The sequence below is a fragment of the Taeniopygia guttata genome, chromosome 15 (assembly GCF_048771995.1).
Source record: "Taeniopygia guttata chromosome 15, bTaeGut7.mat, whole genome shotgun sequence".
Classification (NCBI taxonomy): domain Eukaryota; kingdom Metazoa; phylum Chordata; class Aves; order Passeriformes; family Estrildidae; genus Taeniopygia; species Taeniopygia guttata.
In genome coordinates, this window is record NC_133040.1 from 9,832,085 (window position 1) to 9,851,257 (window position 19,173).

The 19,173-nt window shown below is 48.0% G+C and overlaps 1 protein-coding gene across 1 annotated transcript; it reads left to right on the forward strand.

The window, feature by feature from the left end:
* Positions 1 to 4,046: 4,046 nt before the first annotated feature.
* Positions 4,047 to 18,761, forward strand: FOXN4 (forkhead box N4). The gene is made up of 9 exons (XM_004176552.5): positions 4,047 to 4,129; positions 12,929 to 13,092; positions 13,828 to 13,937; positions 14,026 to 14,166; positions 14,313 to 14,440; positions 15,172 to 15,268; positions 15,355 to 15,562; positions 16,749 to 17,108; positions 17,889 to 18,761. The coding sequence occupies exons 1-9, from the start codon at positions 4,047 to 4,049 to the stop codon at positions 18,137 to 18,139; spliced, it is 1,542 nt and encodes a 513-aa protein (XP_004176600.5). The 3' UTR covers positions 18,140 to 18,761.
* Positions 18,762 to 19,173: the final 412 nt, after the last annotated feature.

Below are 19,173 nucleotides of genomic sequence, written 5' to 3' on the forward strand. Positions count from 1 at the left end.
ACCACAGGTCCCAGTCCCAACTGCCTGAGGTGGGGAAATATTTTGATTTTCCAGCCTGACGCAGAGGTCACCAAAATCTTCACAGAGTTCTCATCAATCTCTGCTTTTGAAGGTTTCTCAGCTCCCTCTTGCTTTTTTCCCCTCTACTTTTCTCCTGAAGCAGTGGAGAGTGTGGAAAATAAACCAAACTTGTTTTATAATGACCTCAGCTGGTAGCAAAATGAATTCAGTTTGTCATTCAAAAGCAATTCCTACAGTTTAAAATGAAATCTATAGAAATGAAAGATATTTCAGGAGAAATTCATACAAAAGAAAGTGAACGCCTTTGAAAAACAAATCCCTATTTTACTTCTGTTGTTTTATTGCATTGTTTGTTTACTACAAAGCTGTTAGTTCAAAGAAAGGAAGAAGCTAATTGCTGAACAATGTTCATTTAAAGGTTATGTGTGATTTTTCATGCCACCAAATATGTCAGAGAGAAATTGGATCAATAGGAAACCTAAGGCACATTTCTCTGCTAATATTCACTGTAAAAATAACTTCAGTTGTGACAGGTGAATGTGAACCATTCCTTAACTGAGATAAGAATAAATACAAATACAACCATAAATTGTCCATCTCTTGTGTTCTTGTATTTTAAACCACAGAAAGCAACAGAGCTGATGGATACCAGGAGAAAATACACCCCAATATTCCTTTCCATACCATTCCCATGGACAGCATCATTTCTCCAGCCTGACAGGAACTGGTGAGAAAACATCAAAACCAAGAGAAAAAAACCCAATGTTTTTTAAGTCCAACCATCAGCCTGCAGTTCTGCAGCTCCAGCTTGGAGTTGACCTGATGGAATATGGAACAGCTGGAACTATGGAAGGGACTGGAACAAGATGAGCTTTAAGCTCCCTTCCAACCCAAACCGTTTTGTGACCCCACAAACTCCTCAGAACTCTGTCCTGTCCAATTCCAGCACTTCCAAGGGCAGGGACCCAAAACCTCCCCAGTGCTCATTGTAGTGTTGGACTTCCCCCATTGTGAAAAAGCTCCTTGCACCAATTAACTGGAATTTTCCTTGCTGGAACTTGCTCCTGCAGGTTTTGGAGAGCAAAGCCCTTTATCCCTCCCCGTTGCAGGTGAGCAAACAGGGCAGGAGCCACCCTTGGCTCCTCACCTGCTGCAGTCCTGCCCTTCCAAGGTTTGCAGATCACCTGAGAGGGGAAAGCTGCTCCTGCATGGAATGTGTTCCTGCAAGCAAAGCAGCCAGGGGGAAAGTTCAGCACAATGTCCTGAACAGGCTCCAAGGAGATCTGGAAGGAAGGTTGTGTTTTATCCTGCAAATATTCAGCCACAGGAACACATTCTTTAAAGTGTTTTTTGAGGATGTGATGACTCTGGGATGACCTTTTAATAAGTTACAGCCCAACGTTAATTAATGCAGCCTGTAATTAAGGGAACACTTGCAACTGTGCAAACTCCATGCCTGAGGCTCTGCCAGTACTGTGACTTTTCCTCTCATTTTCAGTTCTCCAGAGGTGCCTGATAAAGGCATTGATTCATAGAAGTATTGATTAATCTCCACTTCTATTGACAGCAATTAACAGAGAGAGATTTGATGCTCATCAAAGTGAACAGATTCTCATTAAGAGCAGGAAAAAAGTTCTGTCTTCACATTTCATGCCCTCCATCCTCTCTGGTAAACTGGCAAGCACATGGAAATACATTTATCACGGATCTTGTGCATTTTCATTGTGCAGGATATTGGGAGTATTTCCAAATTTCAGCCTTGCTGTGCTGAGCCCAAAGCACCCAGTGTCATCCCAGAATTCAAACTGCCTCTGCTTAGAGGCCACTTTCCTGACAGGGAAGGTTGGTCCCTGTTTTGATGATAGGTTTACAGAAAATAAAACCTGGTCTCAAGAAAAGACCTGGACAGTCTAAGCCAATATTTTCTGGGGCTGGATCTCTGCTGATGTGGGATTTGACCTTGGCTCAGATGTTTGATCCATGTGTTTCTGGTACTTGGAGGTAACACTGTCCTAAATTCGTGTCATTATCATCAGACTTCACTCTCTGATGGCTGAGCCGTGCTTCAAAAGGCTCTGGTGAAAGAGGAGGGAGAATTATGGTGCTCAGAATGAATGATTCTCTTTCCAGATTGCTCCAAACCCTGTCCAGCTTGGCCTTGAACACCTCCAGCCACAGCTTCTCTGGGCACCCTGTGCCAGGGCCTCAGCACCCTGCTTTCCTCATCCTGCCATCCTCATCCTCCCATCCTCATCCTGCCATCCACATCCTCCCATCTTCATCCTGCCGTCCTCATCCTGCCTTCCTCATCCTCCCATCCTCATCCTGCCATCCTCATCCTGCCTTCCTCATCCTGCCATCCTCATCCTGCCATCCTCATCCTGCCTTCCTCATCCTCCCATCCTCATCCTGCCATCCTCATCCTGCCTTCCTCATCCTGCCTTCCTCATCCTGCCATCCTCATCCCTGCCATCCTCCTCCTGCCTTCCTCATCCTGCCATCCTCATCCTCCCATCCTCATCCCTCACCTCCCGGTCGCTGAGGCTCAGACCCGGCGCTGCCTGCCCGGGGCAGTCCCGGTTCCCTTCCCACTCCCACGCCCTTTCCCGTGGCCATCCCGGCACCGGCGGCGGGGACAGGGGGGGACCGGCGGGGAGGGACCGGCGGCTCCGGCCGCTGCCTCCTCTCCGCTTCCCGGAGCGGGGCACCGGGTACCGAGGACGGAGCTCCCGGCCCCGACCGCTGAGCATCGGGCACTGAGCACCGGTACCGGGCACTGAGCACCGGTACCGGGCACCGGGCGTTGGGCACCGGCTCCCCCGATCCGCCCCTCCCGCCGGTGCCCGTTTGAACGGGCGGATCCCTCCCCCTCCTCCCTGCGGAAAGTTGCACAAAGTTGGGTCAATCTGCGCTTTTCCCGCTGCTCATCCGCCGCTCTCCGTTGGGACGCGCTGCCCGGGCCGGTACCGCGGGGCGGGGGCACCGGAGGCACCGGAGGCACCGGGGGCGGGGGCGGCCCTGCCCCGGCGCTGACCCCGGGCCGGGCCGCGCATGCTCGGGGCTGGACAGCTCCGGAGAGGGAAATTTAAACCGGGGCCGGAGCGCGGCCCCGCCGCACCGAGCGCCCGCCGAGCTCCGGGCGGCCCCGGGGCCCCGCCCGACAGGTTTGTGCACGGAGCGCCCGGCGGGCTTGGGGGGGCGGGGATGGGGACCCCCGGGCTCGCTTCATCCCGGGGTAGCGGGGATGGGGAACCCCGGCTCACTGCATCCATCCATCCATCCATCCCCGGGACAGCGGGGCCGGGAGTCCCGGGGCTCGCTCCATCCTGAGGCAGCGGGGCTGGGGGCTCTTGCATCCCCGGGGCAGCGGGTCTCCCCCTGAAGCCCCGAGACAGCGAGTCTGGGGTTCTCCCCGCCTCCCTCCACCCCTAAGGCAGCGGTTTGGGGATTCTCCCGGGTTTGGGGTTCCCTTTCCATCCGCGGGGCTGGGAACCACCAGGCTCCCTCCATCCGTGGGGCAGCGGTGCTGGGATCCTCCCGGGCTCCCCTTCCATCTCTGAGCATCCAGGGCTGGGGTCTCCCGGTTCCCTTCATCCCCGCTGCAGCTCCCGCAGCTTTTTCACCCAAAATGCGACGGATGCTGTTGGGGGATAAGAGCAGCCCAAGGCGGGAGCGCTCCCGGCTGGCTCGGTGCTCCCGGTACCCTCAGCCCTGTCGGTACTGTCCCTCCCTCAGGGGTCCCTCTCCGGGATGGGATCATCCCCCGGGAAGTGTTTTCCTGCCGGTGCCCGGGCCGGGCTGTGCCGTGCCCCGGTGCCCGGGCCGGGCTGTGCCGTGCCCCGGTGCCCGGGCCGGGCTGTGCTGGTTCCCGGTGCCCGGGCCGGGCTGTGCCGTGCCCCGGTGCCCGGGCCGGGCTGTGCCGTGCCCCGGTGCCGGGGCTCGGGCGGGCTCGGTGGTTTCCCGGCGCTGCTGAAATGCTGGATAGCTACTGCTGCTGACCGCTGCCTTTGCTGCTTCCCCAGGAGATGATAGAGAGCGATATCCCGGCCATAATGTCAGGAATCATTAGGAATTCAGGGCAAAACCACCACCCCTCGCAGGAGTACAGGTGAGGTTTGATCCCTTTCAAAAACGTGCACCCCACTGGCAGAGCTGCCAACTCCTCCTGCTTCCTCCTTGCCTCCTAAAAAAATCCTTTTAGCATGTAGAAATCCACTTTTCTTCTCCTTCTTTATTTTTTTTAAGCTATCTGAATTATTCCTCCACTCTAAATAAGATTTCTAAGGCTGATGGCCAGTTACAATGCATTCCTGATTTAGAAACATTCCTGTTTAAAGTATTCACAATGGTGGCATTTGGATGAAGGCTGGACTTGCTAATCTTGGAGGTCTTTTACATCCATAATCATTCTATAATTCTATGATTCTCTGATTTTCATAGTAACCTATATTTGATAAATATACCTTCAAAACTTGGGCTGACCTCTCTCTAAATTCTCTGTCCTGTGCAAGCATTGCCACGGAAGGATATTCTCGTTAAAATATAATAGTTTAAAAGTTCCCATGCAGATCACTTTTTGCATTGTTGTGGAGCAGTCATGGAGAGACTAAACAAGAGACACTGGAGGAGCTTTTAATTAAAACAAGCACTTGTGTAGCCCTCCAAAGCACTGACAACATGTCAAAGGGCTTTTAATATGGGTGGGAACAAACCTGCCTTTGCCAAGAGCCTTTCATAATTTAATTTACCTGCACCACCGTGCTTCCATTTATCATTTCAAAGCATTGTTAGAGGTTACAGGAGAGTTCTGCATGAATTACAGAGCCCTGGGTTATGTTAGGTTACATTTTGTCACATGATGCAAAGCTCCAATAAATACAGAACACACACAACATGTCCCAGTTCTCACAACAAAACAGAGAGCAAAGCAGAAGAAAATTAATTTTTATATATATATATAAAATGAGCATTGAGAGATTCATTCCTCCCAGCCTGAGAGGTTTGCAACCTTTCCTGGGGCTGCTGCAGGTATTCTTCTCCTGGCCTCTCTCTATTCAAAATGCAAAGGCTGCAGCTCAGCCTCTTGCAGCTCAACAAGGGATTTGTTTTAGTCCCTGCAGCCTCTGGGGAAAAGGTTTGTGGCTCTGCTTTTGCTCTTTACCCAGGCACTGTTTGCTCTGGGCATTTTTCTTGGCTACGTAAATATTGGTGAAGAAATTATTTGGGATTTAAGGAAGGGTGTGGGTGAGAGGGACTTCTGGGGATGTGGATTTAAGGTTGGATCTTCAGTGCCCTGCAGAATTCACCACCTTAACAAAGTCCTTTTTTTGGGGAGAGAACTGTTCTTTAACTCAGAGCTGCAGGGAAAAAAAAAAAAAAGGCATTTTGGGGAGAAAGATAGTAAAAAAAATCATAACTTTCTTCTTTTCCTCTTTTTAAAAACCAGCTTTGGGTCCTCTGTGAAATGTTTTGAACTCAGTTCTCTAAAGTTTTTCACCCACTTGTGATTTCTTTACCGCGGCTTTAAAACGAATGATTTGACCTCGTTTAATAGTGGCAAATTCTGATAAAAATGCATAAAATCTGAACTGCACCATAAATGCAGAGCAGTATTTGTCCTACTTCATGAGAAAACACTTTGGATTATGTAAAAGAAAATCTTTTAGACTGAATGATTTTAAGAAAAGAATAGACCTGTCAAATTCTATCAGCTCTGTTTACTCTCCTGCTGTCACCACAGTCCAAGACTGGAACCCACAGTCCTGAGTTCTCCATGGGGGAGCATCAAGGCTCCACAAAATGGGGAATGGCCTCCAATTAACGAGTGGGAGGCTGGGGCTGTGCTGAGAATACTCTTCTGTCTCATTTGGACTCTTTCAATGGGACAGTTGGACTTGGAGGAGCCCCGGCTTTGCTGCGAGGAGGAAAAGGCTGGGAAGGGAGGGGATCCAACCCCATCAGCTTGCAGGCAGATTGTGCTTACAGCTGGAAAGTTTGGGATTTTGGAATTTTAATTTTTTTTAAATTTGATTTTTTATAAAAGGAAATGTGGGAAAAATCTGATTTTAACAGGTTTTTGAATTGTGCAGCTCCAAAGCATCTATTTGCAGTAAATTTGTTGTGGCTCAGGGTGGTGATGAGGTTTGGGATGCTTTTGGCTGCTGTGTGAAATCCCAGGACTTTTTGCACCCCTGTACAATGATTTTAGGCAAATAACCCTCCCACCAGTGCAGCTGTGGGACATAAAACAGCACAGGGATGATTAAGGGCCATCAGATCTCCTCCACTGCCTGTTTTTATGGTGCTGTCACTGCCTGGCTGCAATGCAAATTATTTATTTTAGCAACTGCCTCTCTTAGTTTCCTACAGAAAATAGCACCATATTCAATATATTCACCTTTGTAGGACTGACAAATATTTCTAATGATTCCATATCGCATTTAAGGGAATGAAAGTAGAAAATCGTAACACACTGAGATTTTTTTTAACCCTTAGCACTTCATCCTTGTTAATCATAATTAATAATTTAACATGTTTTAGTACCGGTATTTTGATTTTAGATCACAGCACTAGCAGACCACAAGTTTTCTATGCAGTGGTGGTTCCAGCACAGAGCTGTGCAAATTTTAGGAGCCAGCTCCAGGATTTTCCCATGGAGTTTATGGGCTGAATCCTGGAAATCCAGGTTCCTCAGCTCCTGGGCCTTGTAGCAATCCAGGCAATCTTTTGAATTGAAATATAAAATCTGTCATTTTGATTTTAAGATCTGATTCAATAATACTTGGTGTAAGGACCACTTTTCTATTTTTTTTTTTTGTGTTATTATGTATTTCCAGCTGACAGAAGCCTTGTGGAGAATTCTGAAGGCATTGCAATGCATTTTCTATATGTTAGACAGGAATTAAGCTTTAAATTACATATTTTTGATCAAAAGGTTTAATCATTAATAATTCAATATATTAGTGGATTATATTGTCCTTTACCCCATTTTAATTATCTCTTTGATTCTTAAAAAAATTTCTATATTCATTAGCTCGTTAGTCTGATCAATATTTTCCTTAGTTACTTTATGTTGTCATAATTTAGTGTAAAATCAGATTAAGAAGCACAGGGCTGCTGTACTCCATAAATTCCAGATGTGACAGGAAAAAGATGACAAATCTCCAATTCGAGCACTCTCATCTCTGGGGTTTTTTGGTTTTTTTTGTTTTTTTTTGCACTGGGGTTTCTGGAGAGGAAGTGACACCTCTGTGCCCTGGGATGGATGGGATGGATGGATGGATGGAGGGATGGATGGATGGGAGTGTACAAAAGGTTACAAATGCATCACTAACAACACCCTAATTGTTCCTGGAGAAAATGCCAGTGTCCATTCCTGTGACATTCGTGTCTGACAGGCAGTGAGATAATGACTCCAAGTGCCCCAGGAATTCCAGCACGGGAATCGCTTCATTCTTTCCAAAAAGAAAAAAAAAAAAGAAAAAAAAAGTGAGAAACCTCCAAGGAATCAGTCAAACTGGATTGATTTAAGTGGATTAGCACAACTGTTTCCTCAGCACTCCTGAAATGTGCTGATCTGGAGGAATAAAAATTTGTGGCCTTTTGCTTCTCCCCAAGTCCCGCGGTGAGGGCGCAGCTGGAGGGGCTGGATTGGGGCAGCACCTGTGGGAGCAAAAAGGGCTCATCCCTTCCCTCAGAAAGGGTGTTTGGCCAAAAGAGAAAGGGAACTGGGGCTTTTCCAGCATTCCTGGGGGATCTCAGAGGCTGCTGGCACCCACTGACAAGGGCAGGAAGAGGAGCTGCTGCAGTCCCAGCGACTGAGGGGGTCCTGCCCAGGGACAGGATGTAGAGCTGATATTCCCTTTACATTGCACTGACACCTACACAAGGCTCCAGTGCTGATGAGCAGCAATTTCCAAGGAAAAAGTAGCTTCCCTGTCAGACCATGGTTGTGTTTTTGATGTAAAACATCCCTGTAGTGCTTGATGCTTCAACACTTTTTGCTTTGTTCTAACATCGGTCAAAAAGCTGATTTTTGAGTTGTTTGGTTTGGGATTTTTTTACCAAACAGGTTCCTTAGACAGATCCCAGCTGTATTTGGTACATCCCAGCCTAAGGATGGTTAGAGAAGAGCAGGGAATGAGTGGCTGGGGGTGCAGTGCTGCCATCACCTCTTGTTTCCTCTTGGGTTTAAGCATTACACTTTTCACTGTAATCCAGTTTCCACTGATCCCACAGCGAACTGGTGTAATGGGGGTTGTGAAATGAGGAGTTGGGATGGATAAAAGGCTCCAGGAGTGCAGCTGTAGCCTGTTCTTAGTACCTTTAGCCTGTTCAAGTACCTTTGCAGAGGATTTTTAGAGAGTCCAGCATGGTGCAAGGAAAGGAGACCATCACCACCTGCCAGGTTAATGATGTTAATTTGCTTTTTCCTCCCTAGTTTTTGTTCTGATAATGCAATGGTTTTGAGTTATGGATAAGGAGGGACTCTCTTTACCCCTGGAAAGCTGCTTAGTTTTTGTTCTGATTTCCAGCAAGGCCAGAAATAACTCGGAGATTTTGAAGACAGAGAGAGGGGTGGGACAATGGTTTGGGACTGGGTGTGTGTTGTGCCTTCAGGGAGGAATCACAGACCAAAAACTCTGGGAGATGCAGGGTAAAGCAGGAGAGGAGCTGGGGCAGAAACAGCCTGGGCTAAAAACTCAGGTGGCAGTGCTGAAAATGGGAAAAAACCTGTCCATTGAGTGAGACTGAAAACCATAGAATATCCCAAATGCAGGTGCAGGGTTTTGGCCCGGCTCTGCTCCAGGTGGAGGTGATGGCTTGTTGAGGAGAGGGTCCTTGCAGTCTCCAGGCATGAGTTCACCATCCCATGCAATAGGGAGGTGGATAATTAATGGATAATTAATGGATAATTCCCCTGGCAGTGGCTCCCAAGGTGAGGAACCACCTTGAGCTCAGCCTGAGGGAAGGTGACTCCAATTCTACATTGTGCCAGCAGGATGCTCTTGATGGTGGGGAGAAAAAGGTGAAGATACCTTTAGGTTGCTGTGAGTGAGGATTTTGTGCTGCTGGCAGGCCTGGGTGAACTTTGCCAGGTGAGCCCAGCATGAGATATTGAAAGGAGTCTCATTCCAAGGTGCTCCTGAGCCAATTATCCTGATGGGATAAATATTTTGGGCAGAAAACTCCAGAGCAGATTGCACAGACTAACAGTGCCCTGTGGCATTTCTGTATCTGTGGATCAGCATCCTGGGGCTTTAAACCCTCAGCACCCTCTGGATTCCCATCCTTGCAGGTGCCTTTCTAGGAGAGAAACAGAAGCAGGGGATGTTTTCCTGCAGAGAGTTGAAAGCAGAGGGGTAAAAGTGGAGTTGCATCATTTCACCACACCCTGAAAAACAACACCACGTTTGCAACACATCTGGCAGGACTGCAGCCTCCCCTTGCCGGGGTTCGGTGGCTCCATGGCTGTTCCAGGAGCCCTGGGAATGAGCAGGAGAGGCTCAGCAGTGCATTAATTACAGCCTATCACTATTTATCTCATTTACATGCACTGAAAGGCTGCTTTTACCACAGTGCCCCATTGTGCCAGGGGCTGTGAACACCCAGCCAAAGGCAGGAGCTCTGACTCCTGGAGTTTATCCTCCTGGAGTTTATCCTCCTGGAGTTTATCCTCCTGGAGTTTACCCTCCAAAGTGACGAGCAGGGCGGTGGTGGGGAACAGAATCCAATCCCACCTGGCATTCCAACATGTACTTAGGGATCTGTAGTTGTCTTGGCACAGGTAATTTTCAGGTCAGGAAGATTTAAACCCCAGGAGATGACAATGTTGGTTATTCTCGTGCTTGGCTCTGTCTTTTTTCGCAGTTAAATTAGAATTTCTTCACTGGAAGCAGGGCACACATTGAGCCTGTGGCCTGGGAGATGTGCTGGGTTTATGCTACAGAATATCCCCAGACTTAAAATTCCTCAGCCAGGCAGCAATGAGAATTTTTTAAAATTCTTTAAGACATGAGAGATCTCAACATTGGTTTTGAAGGCAGCCTGAAGAATAATCTTTAAACTTGAAATCATGGAATCATAGAATTATCAAATCACAGAAACACAGAATCCCAGAATGGTTTGGGTTGGCCAGGGACCTTAAATATCTTGTTTCAACCCTCTGCCATGGGCAGGGATGTAATTCTGATTGAATTTGCTTTTTTCCTCATTTTTAACTGAGTGTTAATCTGATTAATAGCGAACACATTTTTTAAAGAAGCATAGTGAACAGGCAGAGGTGGAAACTGGGAAGGGAAGGGAAGGGAAGGGAAGGGAAGGGAAGGGAAGGGAAGGGAAGGGAAGGGAAGGGAAGGGAAGGGAAGGGAAGGGAAGGGAAGGGAAGGGAAGGGAAGGGAAGGGAAGGGAAGGGAAGGGAAGGGAAGGGAAGGGAAGGGAAGGGAAGGGAAGGGAAGGGAAGGGAAGGGAAGGGAAGGGAAGGGAAGGGAAGGGAAGGGAAGGGAAGGGAAGGGAAGGGAAGGGAAGGGAAGGGGCCGGGATTGTCCCGCACTCGGCCGGGAATGCGGCGGGCAGGGGCGCTGCCAGCGGCGTGTGCGGAGCGCTGACCCGGCAGGGCGCGGGGTGCCAGATGGCGAGGGGGACGTGTGCTGTGTGTCGCCTGTCACTCGGGGCAGATTAATGGGAGGTTTGCGGAGAAAGGAGCGGCTGGGGGTGGGACAATTAAGCGGGGTGCCCAAAGACAATGGGGGCCACGTGCCGCGGGCGTTGGGCGCACAAAGGGCCGCCGGCTCCCCCTCAATGGAACCAACTGTTGCAAACGACCCCGAGCCTGCCCGGTTTTCAAATCATTTCATGCCCCTGTTTTCTTCCAATCCAGCCAATCTCCGAGCCGGGAGAGCCGTCACCTGATGGGCTTTTTTTTTTTTTTTTCCCTTTTTTTTTTTTCCCCCTTTTTTTTTTTCCCCTTTTTTTTTTTTTTTTAATGGTGTAACCATGGCGATGCTATTTTTCGAACACACATAAATTATATATGTTCCTTTTCCGGGTTAAGTAAAGGTGGCCCGTCCACCTTGGACAAGTCCGGTGAATTGGTCCAAATCAGATGTTAATTGACGCGTTATGAAATAATAAAATTCTGTCCCTACTCACTATCAGCTACCTAACTGGCTTGTGGCTGCCCTACGTCCCTACGTCTACTTTATTAAAACAAAACTGTATAAAAAAGAACACTATGCAATCATACAAAAATAACAACAATATCAAAATCCAAAACAAAACAAGAAGTACATAAACTAAGCATCTAACCTGAATTACATAACTTTCTAGCCCTACTGGCAAACATATGTACAATGTCCACAGATGAAAAGAGCTCAGCTATGGAAAAAGTCTCTGCAATTTTCACTTGCCTCAATTATTGCCCTATAACTACAGTAGGAGAGAGAACATGGCTGCGAGGGAGATCTGAAGAGGGGTTTTTTTTTTTCCCGTGTTGATTTTTTCCCCCCCACCCTTTTCTCCTTTACAAAATCCTTTTGCAAACAAGTGGCATTTTGCTGTAAAGATCTCCCAGACAGAGGTTCACTGAGCCTTGATAGGTGTTTCTGGAATTCCTGAATAGAGGAGCTGAAAGCTCCAGGGCAGGCAGGCACTGGAGTTCTGCCTTGTTCTTTTAAGCTGATTTAGAGTCGTGTAAAACATAAAAGATGCTTCAGCAAGAGACCAGATTTATTTAAGATTTCTGCAGCATCATTTGGCAGCAAACACACATCAGCAGCAGACACCACTTTAACGCATCTCTGAGAGCTCTTGAAAGCAAAAGGGTTTGAAAGCAAAATCAACTGCATCCAACTAAATTATGTTCTTCTGAGAGATAAAGATGTTTTCCTGGATGTGAATCCCTTTAGGTTTACCCTGGGTGTCAACTTCCTGACATGCCCTAATTACTGCTTTACTCCACAAGGTACCAGTGACTGCTGTAATACTGTTCCACATAAATTAATTCATTTAGCCTTTCATTTGCAAGAGTTCTTTTATCGACTTTAACAGGGAGTTTGGACCACACAGGAATTTTTGAGTACTGTAAATATATTCCAATATTCCCGTTTTGTACCATATGCTCTATCAGAAGCAAAGCAAAACAGGTGATTTGGAACATGTAAAAGGTGTCAAAAGGAGAGCTTTAAACCAAAAGCAGCCTGTCACAGCTGTGCCTGCTGTTGTTGCTGGTGCCTGGCAGATATGGTGCCTCCAGTCTCAAACCTTTCATTCTGGTCCTTTACTCTGTCAAAAACTGCCTAAAAATTGTTTTTTTTAAGTATCAATAACATCACATATCTGAATGGAAGATATCAGCTGTTCAGTCTGTGAAGTTCTTTTTATGCAGCTGCTGATCTGTCACCACTGACAGGATCCAGGGGCTGGGAAAAGTTTTTCCAGGTGTTCCAGCAGAAGCAGCACACACATTCCCCAGGAGGTGGGCACAGAGCTCCTTCCAAGGCTCTGGATTGCAGGGTTAATACAGAATGATCAGGTTCTAAGCCCTGGTTTCTCCCCCATCAAAGCCAAACAAGTGCAAATTTCTGACAGGTGTGAAAATAAGGAATCAGTTTGGGTTTGTTTCCAGGCAGTTTCTCTGCTGGGTTCCTGGGCCTTCTTCCCCTAAAAATGCTCCTCAAGAGGTTTTCTTAACCAGAATGTTTCAGACTGGACAAAGGAACACAAGGCCAGGTAAAGGGTGTCAGTAACCAGCTTTAAAACCACAGGGCACATCTGGATTTGGATACAGAATTCCAGCCTGGTGGTTCTTCCCACTGACCTGCAGGAGCTTTGGCACCCCAGCCGTCTCTTCCCAGGGACAATGCAGCCCCATCCCTGCTCCCTGTTAACCTTCCCTGCTGCTTTGCAGACTCCTGGCTTCAGACCCGTCCCAGCTGAGTGAGGATGAGCTCCCAGGGGATTTGCAGTCCCTGTCCTGGCTGACATCCGTGGATGTGCCTCGGCTCCAACAGATGGCCAGTGGGAGGATGGATTTCAGCCTGGGGGCCCAGAATGCCATGCTCCAGCAGACAGGTACTGTGGGGTGGGAAATGGGAACAACTGCTCCTCAAACTTCACAACCTGGCCCTGCTGCTCCCCCTCAGGCTCCCTTTTCCTAGCCTTTTATGTTTTGCTTCCTGTCCAAACACCTGGAGCCTGTTGGTTTCTCATGAGGGCTCTGCTGGTGCCTTCCCCTCATTCCAAGAGGGAGAGAGCTCCAGCACTGGCAACACTCAGATCCCATGGGAATTTCTGCTGGTGACCTGTTGGGCCGAGGTATTTTAAGTCCTGGCTTTCAGAGGTTTTCAACAGCTCTGAAATTAGATGATTAATCTTTCTGCTTTGTTTCAACACTGATAAAACAAAGGGCACCTCATTTACCTCGCACCTCTTTGCTTCTTGCAGCCTTGCAGCGTGTGTTGGTTGAACTCCTTTCTTTCCCTCGTGAACATCCTTTAGGTAAACACACAGCACAGAGCTCAGCCTGCCTGAGAGCACAAATCCAGCTAATGCTGAATGTGTGTGTTGTTTCTCTTTTGTAAGACACAGTGTCTGTGTCACCACCGGGAGCTGTTAAACAGCTGCTGCCTCTCATTCCCTGCCTAACAAGTTTTGGGAGCAGCTGATGTCATCTGGGCAAGCTGTGAAAAGCCAGAGAAGTTGGATTCTCCTCTCCAGAGCTTCCCTGTGCTCAGCTGCATCTATTAACCCCCTTCCCTGAACTGTGCTTCCATGGGAGCATTCCTTGCCTTCCTCTCTCCACGCCAGGTCCTGTGGGGAGCACGATGCACTCGACACCCGGGGCGATGATCCACGTCCAGGCCAGCCTCCCACAGGGAATCCTGGGCCTCAATTCCATTTCAGCACATGGAGCCAATGTAAGAGCAGGCCTTGGTGGCTCATTATTGCCCCAGCTCCTGAGACAAGGTGGTGATAATTCCTTGACTGTTGTGTTTTTCTCGGCAGATGAGCCCCTATGCCATGGGTGGGCAGCTGTCCCCTGGTTTGCAAACACAGCAACAGCTCTTCCCTCCTCCTCCTCCTCCTCATCCTCCTCCTCCTCCTCACTCCCAGCAGGTGTTTGCCCTGGCCCAGAACCCCCAGCAGGTACTGGTATGTGCTTGTTGTCTGTCTTGAAGAATCTGCCAAGATCAAATCTAGATGTCTTTTAAAAGAAAACCAAAATATCCCTAAATCCACATCCCACGGACATTTTGCATCCAACATTTCCCTTCTTTTCCCTCTGCACGCAGTGTAACCCAGCAGCAATCTACAACACATCCTATGGGACACAGCCACACTATTCCCAGCCACGCCTGGCACCCCACTCTGCCCAGGAACTGCACCCAAAGCATTATCCCAAGCCCATCTATTCCTACAGGTGAGTGGGGAGCAGGGAGCACATTGCCTACAGCCTGTCCTGGGATGGCTGGGACACTGCAGGGGTGTCTGAGTCCTTTGGAAGGGAACAAAAATCCCCTCATCCATGCAGGAGTTCTGTGGAAGCTGCCTCTGAGGGGTAGCAGGAGTGAACAAGCAAAGTAATTCCTAGAGAGCAGCACAGTGGGGAGTAACAGCACAGAGGAATAAAACCTGAGGATCAGGGGGAAGTGGTCACAGCACCAGGCCTGGCAGTGCCCAAGAAGAAGGGTTTGGAAAATCCTTTTGGGAACATGGTGTGACTCTTGGGGATGGTGCTGTGCAGGGCCAGGAGCTGCACTCAGTGATCTTTGTGGGTCCCTTCTAAGTCAGCTCATCCTGAGCCCTTGGGAACAGAAATCCCAGGATCCCAGCTGTTTGGGTCTGAAGAGGTGGGTCCAGGGTTGCTAGACCAGAAGTTATGGAGTGGCAGGACAAGAGGAGAGTGTTCCCACTGCCAGAGGGCAGGGTTAGATGGGATATTGGGAAGGAATTCCTCCCTCTGAGGGTGGGGAAGCCCTGGCACTGGCTGCCCAGAGAAGCTGTGGAAGTGTCCAAGGCCAGGTTGGACGTGGCTTGGAGCAACCTGGGCTAGTGGAAGGTGGCAGGGGGGGGAAGTGGATGAGCTTTAAGGTCCCTCCCCACCCAAGGCGTTCCATGATTCCAAGCCATTGCTGCTTTCCCTGCCCGCAGCTGTTTGATCGCCATGGCGCTGAAGAACAGCAAGACCGGGAGCCTGCCCGTGAGCGAGATCTACAGCTTCATGAAGGAGCACTTCCCCTACTTCAAGGTGCCTGAGCATTCCCGACCTTGGGAATGCCACATCCCAGCCCCCTTTCCCCCCTGCTCCCATTAACCCCTTCCCGCCCCTCGCAGACTGCCCCTGATGGGTGGAAGAATTCCGTGCGCCACAACCTGTCGCTGAACAAGTGCTTTGAGAAGGTGGAGAACAAACTGAGCGGGACGTCCCGCAAGGGCTGCCTCTGGGCCCTCAACCCCGCCAAGATCGACAAGATGGAGGAGGAGATGCAGAAGTGGAAGAGGAAGGATTTGGCTGCTATTCACAGGAGCATGGCTAACCCAGGTAGGGCTGGTGTCCCACATCCCCATCCTGCACATCCATGGCATTCCCTGCACGGCTTCACTGCCTCTGGGGTTACTGTTTGGGGGAATAGTTTCATATCAAGGCACATTTAATGCACTTTTCGTAGAGAAGAATTTTAATGCTGTTTCTTGCCTGCTCTTCTGCAAAACTCTCCCTTTCCTAAGACATTTTCTTATTTATAAAATAGAATTTAATATTATTTAATACTTTATTAGTATAAATATTATGCATTTAAATCTATTTATTATCTATATTATCTTATCTATATCTATATAGATAGATGTGTAATATTATATCTATATATATAGATATATTTTACATATGTATAATATATCTATATATATCTATGATATCAATATATCTATAGCTATATCAAGATATTATATATAATATTAATATATTTATACTAATATAAATTAGTATAAATTAAATTAAATTATATAAATTATTTCTACTATATATACTATATATAGTGTGTATAGTATATATATACACGATAGTGTACTGTATATATAACTACATATAGAGTATATATACTATATATACTATATATACACTATATATTATTATACTCATATAAATTAGTATAAATTAAATTATACTAATTAGTGTACATATTAATATATTTCTACTAATATATTTATTATTTATATCTTATTTATTTATTATTCCTCCCCTTATTTATAAAATTTCTTATTTGTAAAGAACCATGTTTTCAAAGCTTTCAGGAGCTTGGTATTGACAAAATCAACTGGAGTTTTTTTGCTACAAAATCAGTAACATGCAGTCAGTGAGAAATTACATGCTATTTGTTTAAAAGCAAAAGGGCCACTGAAACAGTCAGGAGTTTTTTGTAGTTATTTGGGAGATAAGCAGAATTCTGAGTGTTTCTCTGAGCACAGAAGTTCTGCAGCTGGGGGTGCTGCCATTAGGGGTGGTTGGGCTGCTCTGCAATTTCGTGATCATTTCTTTAGCTCAGGGATAACCATGGAAGTGGATTTGGGGAAGGAATTAGGTGGCATTTCTTTGCTCCCTGCACGGTCACAGCCTTTGCTGGGTCCCACACGGTGACTATCAGTTCATGCCATAAATGCAGTTGTGCTTTGGGCAGTCCCTGCTTGAACAAAGGGGTTAAAGCATCTCTTTTCCTCCTTGGAATGGGCAGAGGAGCTGGACAAGCTGATCACTGACAGACCCGAGAGCTGCAGGCGGCCCCACAAGCAGGCAGAGCCCGAGGGGCCCCCGCTGGGCCGCATCTCCGTGTCCCAGCTCCAGCCCCAGCCCATCATGACGCTGTCCCTGCAGTCCCTCCCGCTGCACCACCAGCTCCAGACCCAGGCTCGCCTCACCCCCAACTCACCAGCACCTGCACAAACGCCTCCTCTGCACACCCTGCCTGACATCAGCCACAGCCCCCTGCCCCACCACCCCATGGGGCGCGCCCCGGACTTCCCCAACGTGGCGGTGGACATGAGCACCGAGGTGGATGCTCTGGATCCAAGCATCATGGATTTCGCACTGCAAGGTACGGGGCGAGGCACCGGGGGAGGGCAGAGCTGGGGTCTGTGGATGTGTTTGTCACTGAATATCCAACCAGGATCCTCAGTGGGGTGTTCTGGGACGAGGCTGGGTGTTGGCATCTGCAGGGTGACTTCCCGGGTCACCCTCAGTGGATTTTGTCCCTGTGCCAGGTGGGACAGCAAAGCACATTCCTGGCTCCAGTGCAGGCGCTGCAGGGGGTGGAAGCAGGGGTGTAAAACCAGCTGGATCTGGGACACCACATCTCTCTGCCCTTGAGAAAACAGAGCTCTGCTCATGCTTTGGGGTTCTCCTTCTGTGCAAGTAGAACTTCCCTGGTTTGTGGCAATGCCTGACATGGTCCTGGGTAGAGCACAGGTAGAGAGGTGCTGACTGGAAAGGTCTGGAAGCAGACAACTTGGGAGATAGACACACTTGCTGGAGAAAGTCTAGAATCAGAGGATTTGGGGGATCAGACACACTTGCTGCCCAGAAAATCTGGAATCACAGGATTTGGGGGATCAGACACACTTGCTGGAGAAAGGTCTGGAATCACAAGATTTGGGGGATCAGACACACTTGCTGCCCAGAAAATCTGGAATCACAAGATTTGGGGTATCAGACACACTTGCTGCCCAGAAAATCTGGAATCACAGGATTTGGGGGATCAGACTTGCTGCTCTTTGCACCACTGTGGTCCCACCCTTAAGCAGCGAATGAAGCCCTTTAGTCCCAGCCCTGGGGACCTGGGGATGTGCTGCTGTGAGCAGGATTCCATCTTTTCCAGGGAACATCTGGGAGGAGATGAAAGATGACAGCTTCAGCCTGGACACCCTGGGTGCCTTCAGCAACTCCCCCCTGCATCTCTCCGACTGCGAGCTGGGCACGCCCGGCCTCACGCCCGTGTCCAGCGGCAGCGACCGCTCCTTCTCCGACCTGCAGGTCACTGGCCTTTACACCACCTACACCACCCTGGACAATGTGGCAGCTGCTCAGTACATGAACCCCCAAGGCAACAAACCCATCCCTCTGCTCTGAGCTTGGCACCGTTCCACAGATCCCGAGGGACGGTTCTTCCCCATGGTTAAAATCCAACCGGGAAGCTCCAAGGGCTCGTCCTGCTTTGGGATGTGTTGGCTGCTTCCAGCGTGTGAGGCCAAAACTTTACTTACTTGTAAAACCACTTTCTCCCATGGCAAGGGCATGGACATTTGTGTTGTGGGACTGGGGAGCTCTCCAGAAGGACCTGGAAGGCAGCAGGAACTTTCACTGGAATGTAACTGAGCTAAAAAGCACTCAATTAAGGGAATTAAATTTATTCCACACCATGGTGGAGCTGCTGTGTCACCACTGTCACAGAAGCCACCACAAGCCAAAGGGCTGGCCAGCCCCAGGTTGGTTGATTGTGCCCCTGGTGTGTCATTTTTTCTTAATTTGCCAAACTGGACAAAGACCTCCCCCAGTTCCTGGAGACGTTTGCACCACTAACACTTTTTTGACATAACTGTTGTTAATTTATTGTTAGGAGGTAGGAAAAAAGGAGCAAAACCACTAAAAAAGGAAAACTCACCTCCCTAGCAGACCACTGTTATATCTAGATTTGTAAAAGTCCTCACCCCTGAAGGAAGTGGTACTACTGAACTATTAAACTGATCACTGGCTAGAGGATTTTAGGAATTATGGCAATTTTTAGGATTTTTTTAAAAAATAGATTTGTTTATAGTCTTGTGTATTGTGCTTCTGTCTATTCTTGTGCTAGGCAGTATTACTATTTGTAAATTTATTTATATTTATTGTTATGAAAAGAAATTATGTGAACTGAGCACTGTTCAATTTGTATAATGCTGCAGTAACCTGGTTTTCAGCCACTAAATTATTCATCATCAGAACCACAACCATCTTATCACAGTTTTTACACTACATTTCTTTAATAAGCACTTTTGATACTGTGAAACTTATACTTTAAAAAAAATTCAGAGACCAAATATTGTCACTGTACCTTTCATAATAGTCTTTGCTAATTAACTAAAAAAAACTGATTCTAATGTAGCTTTTAAAAATTCTTTTCAAAC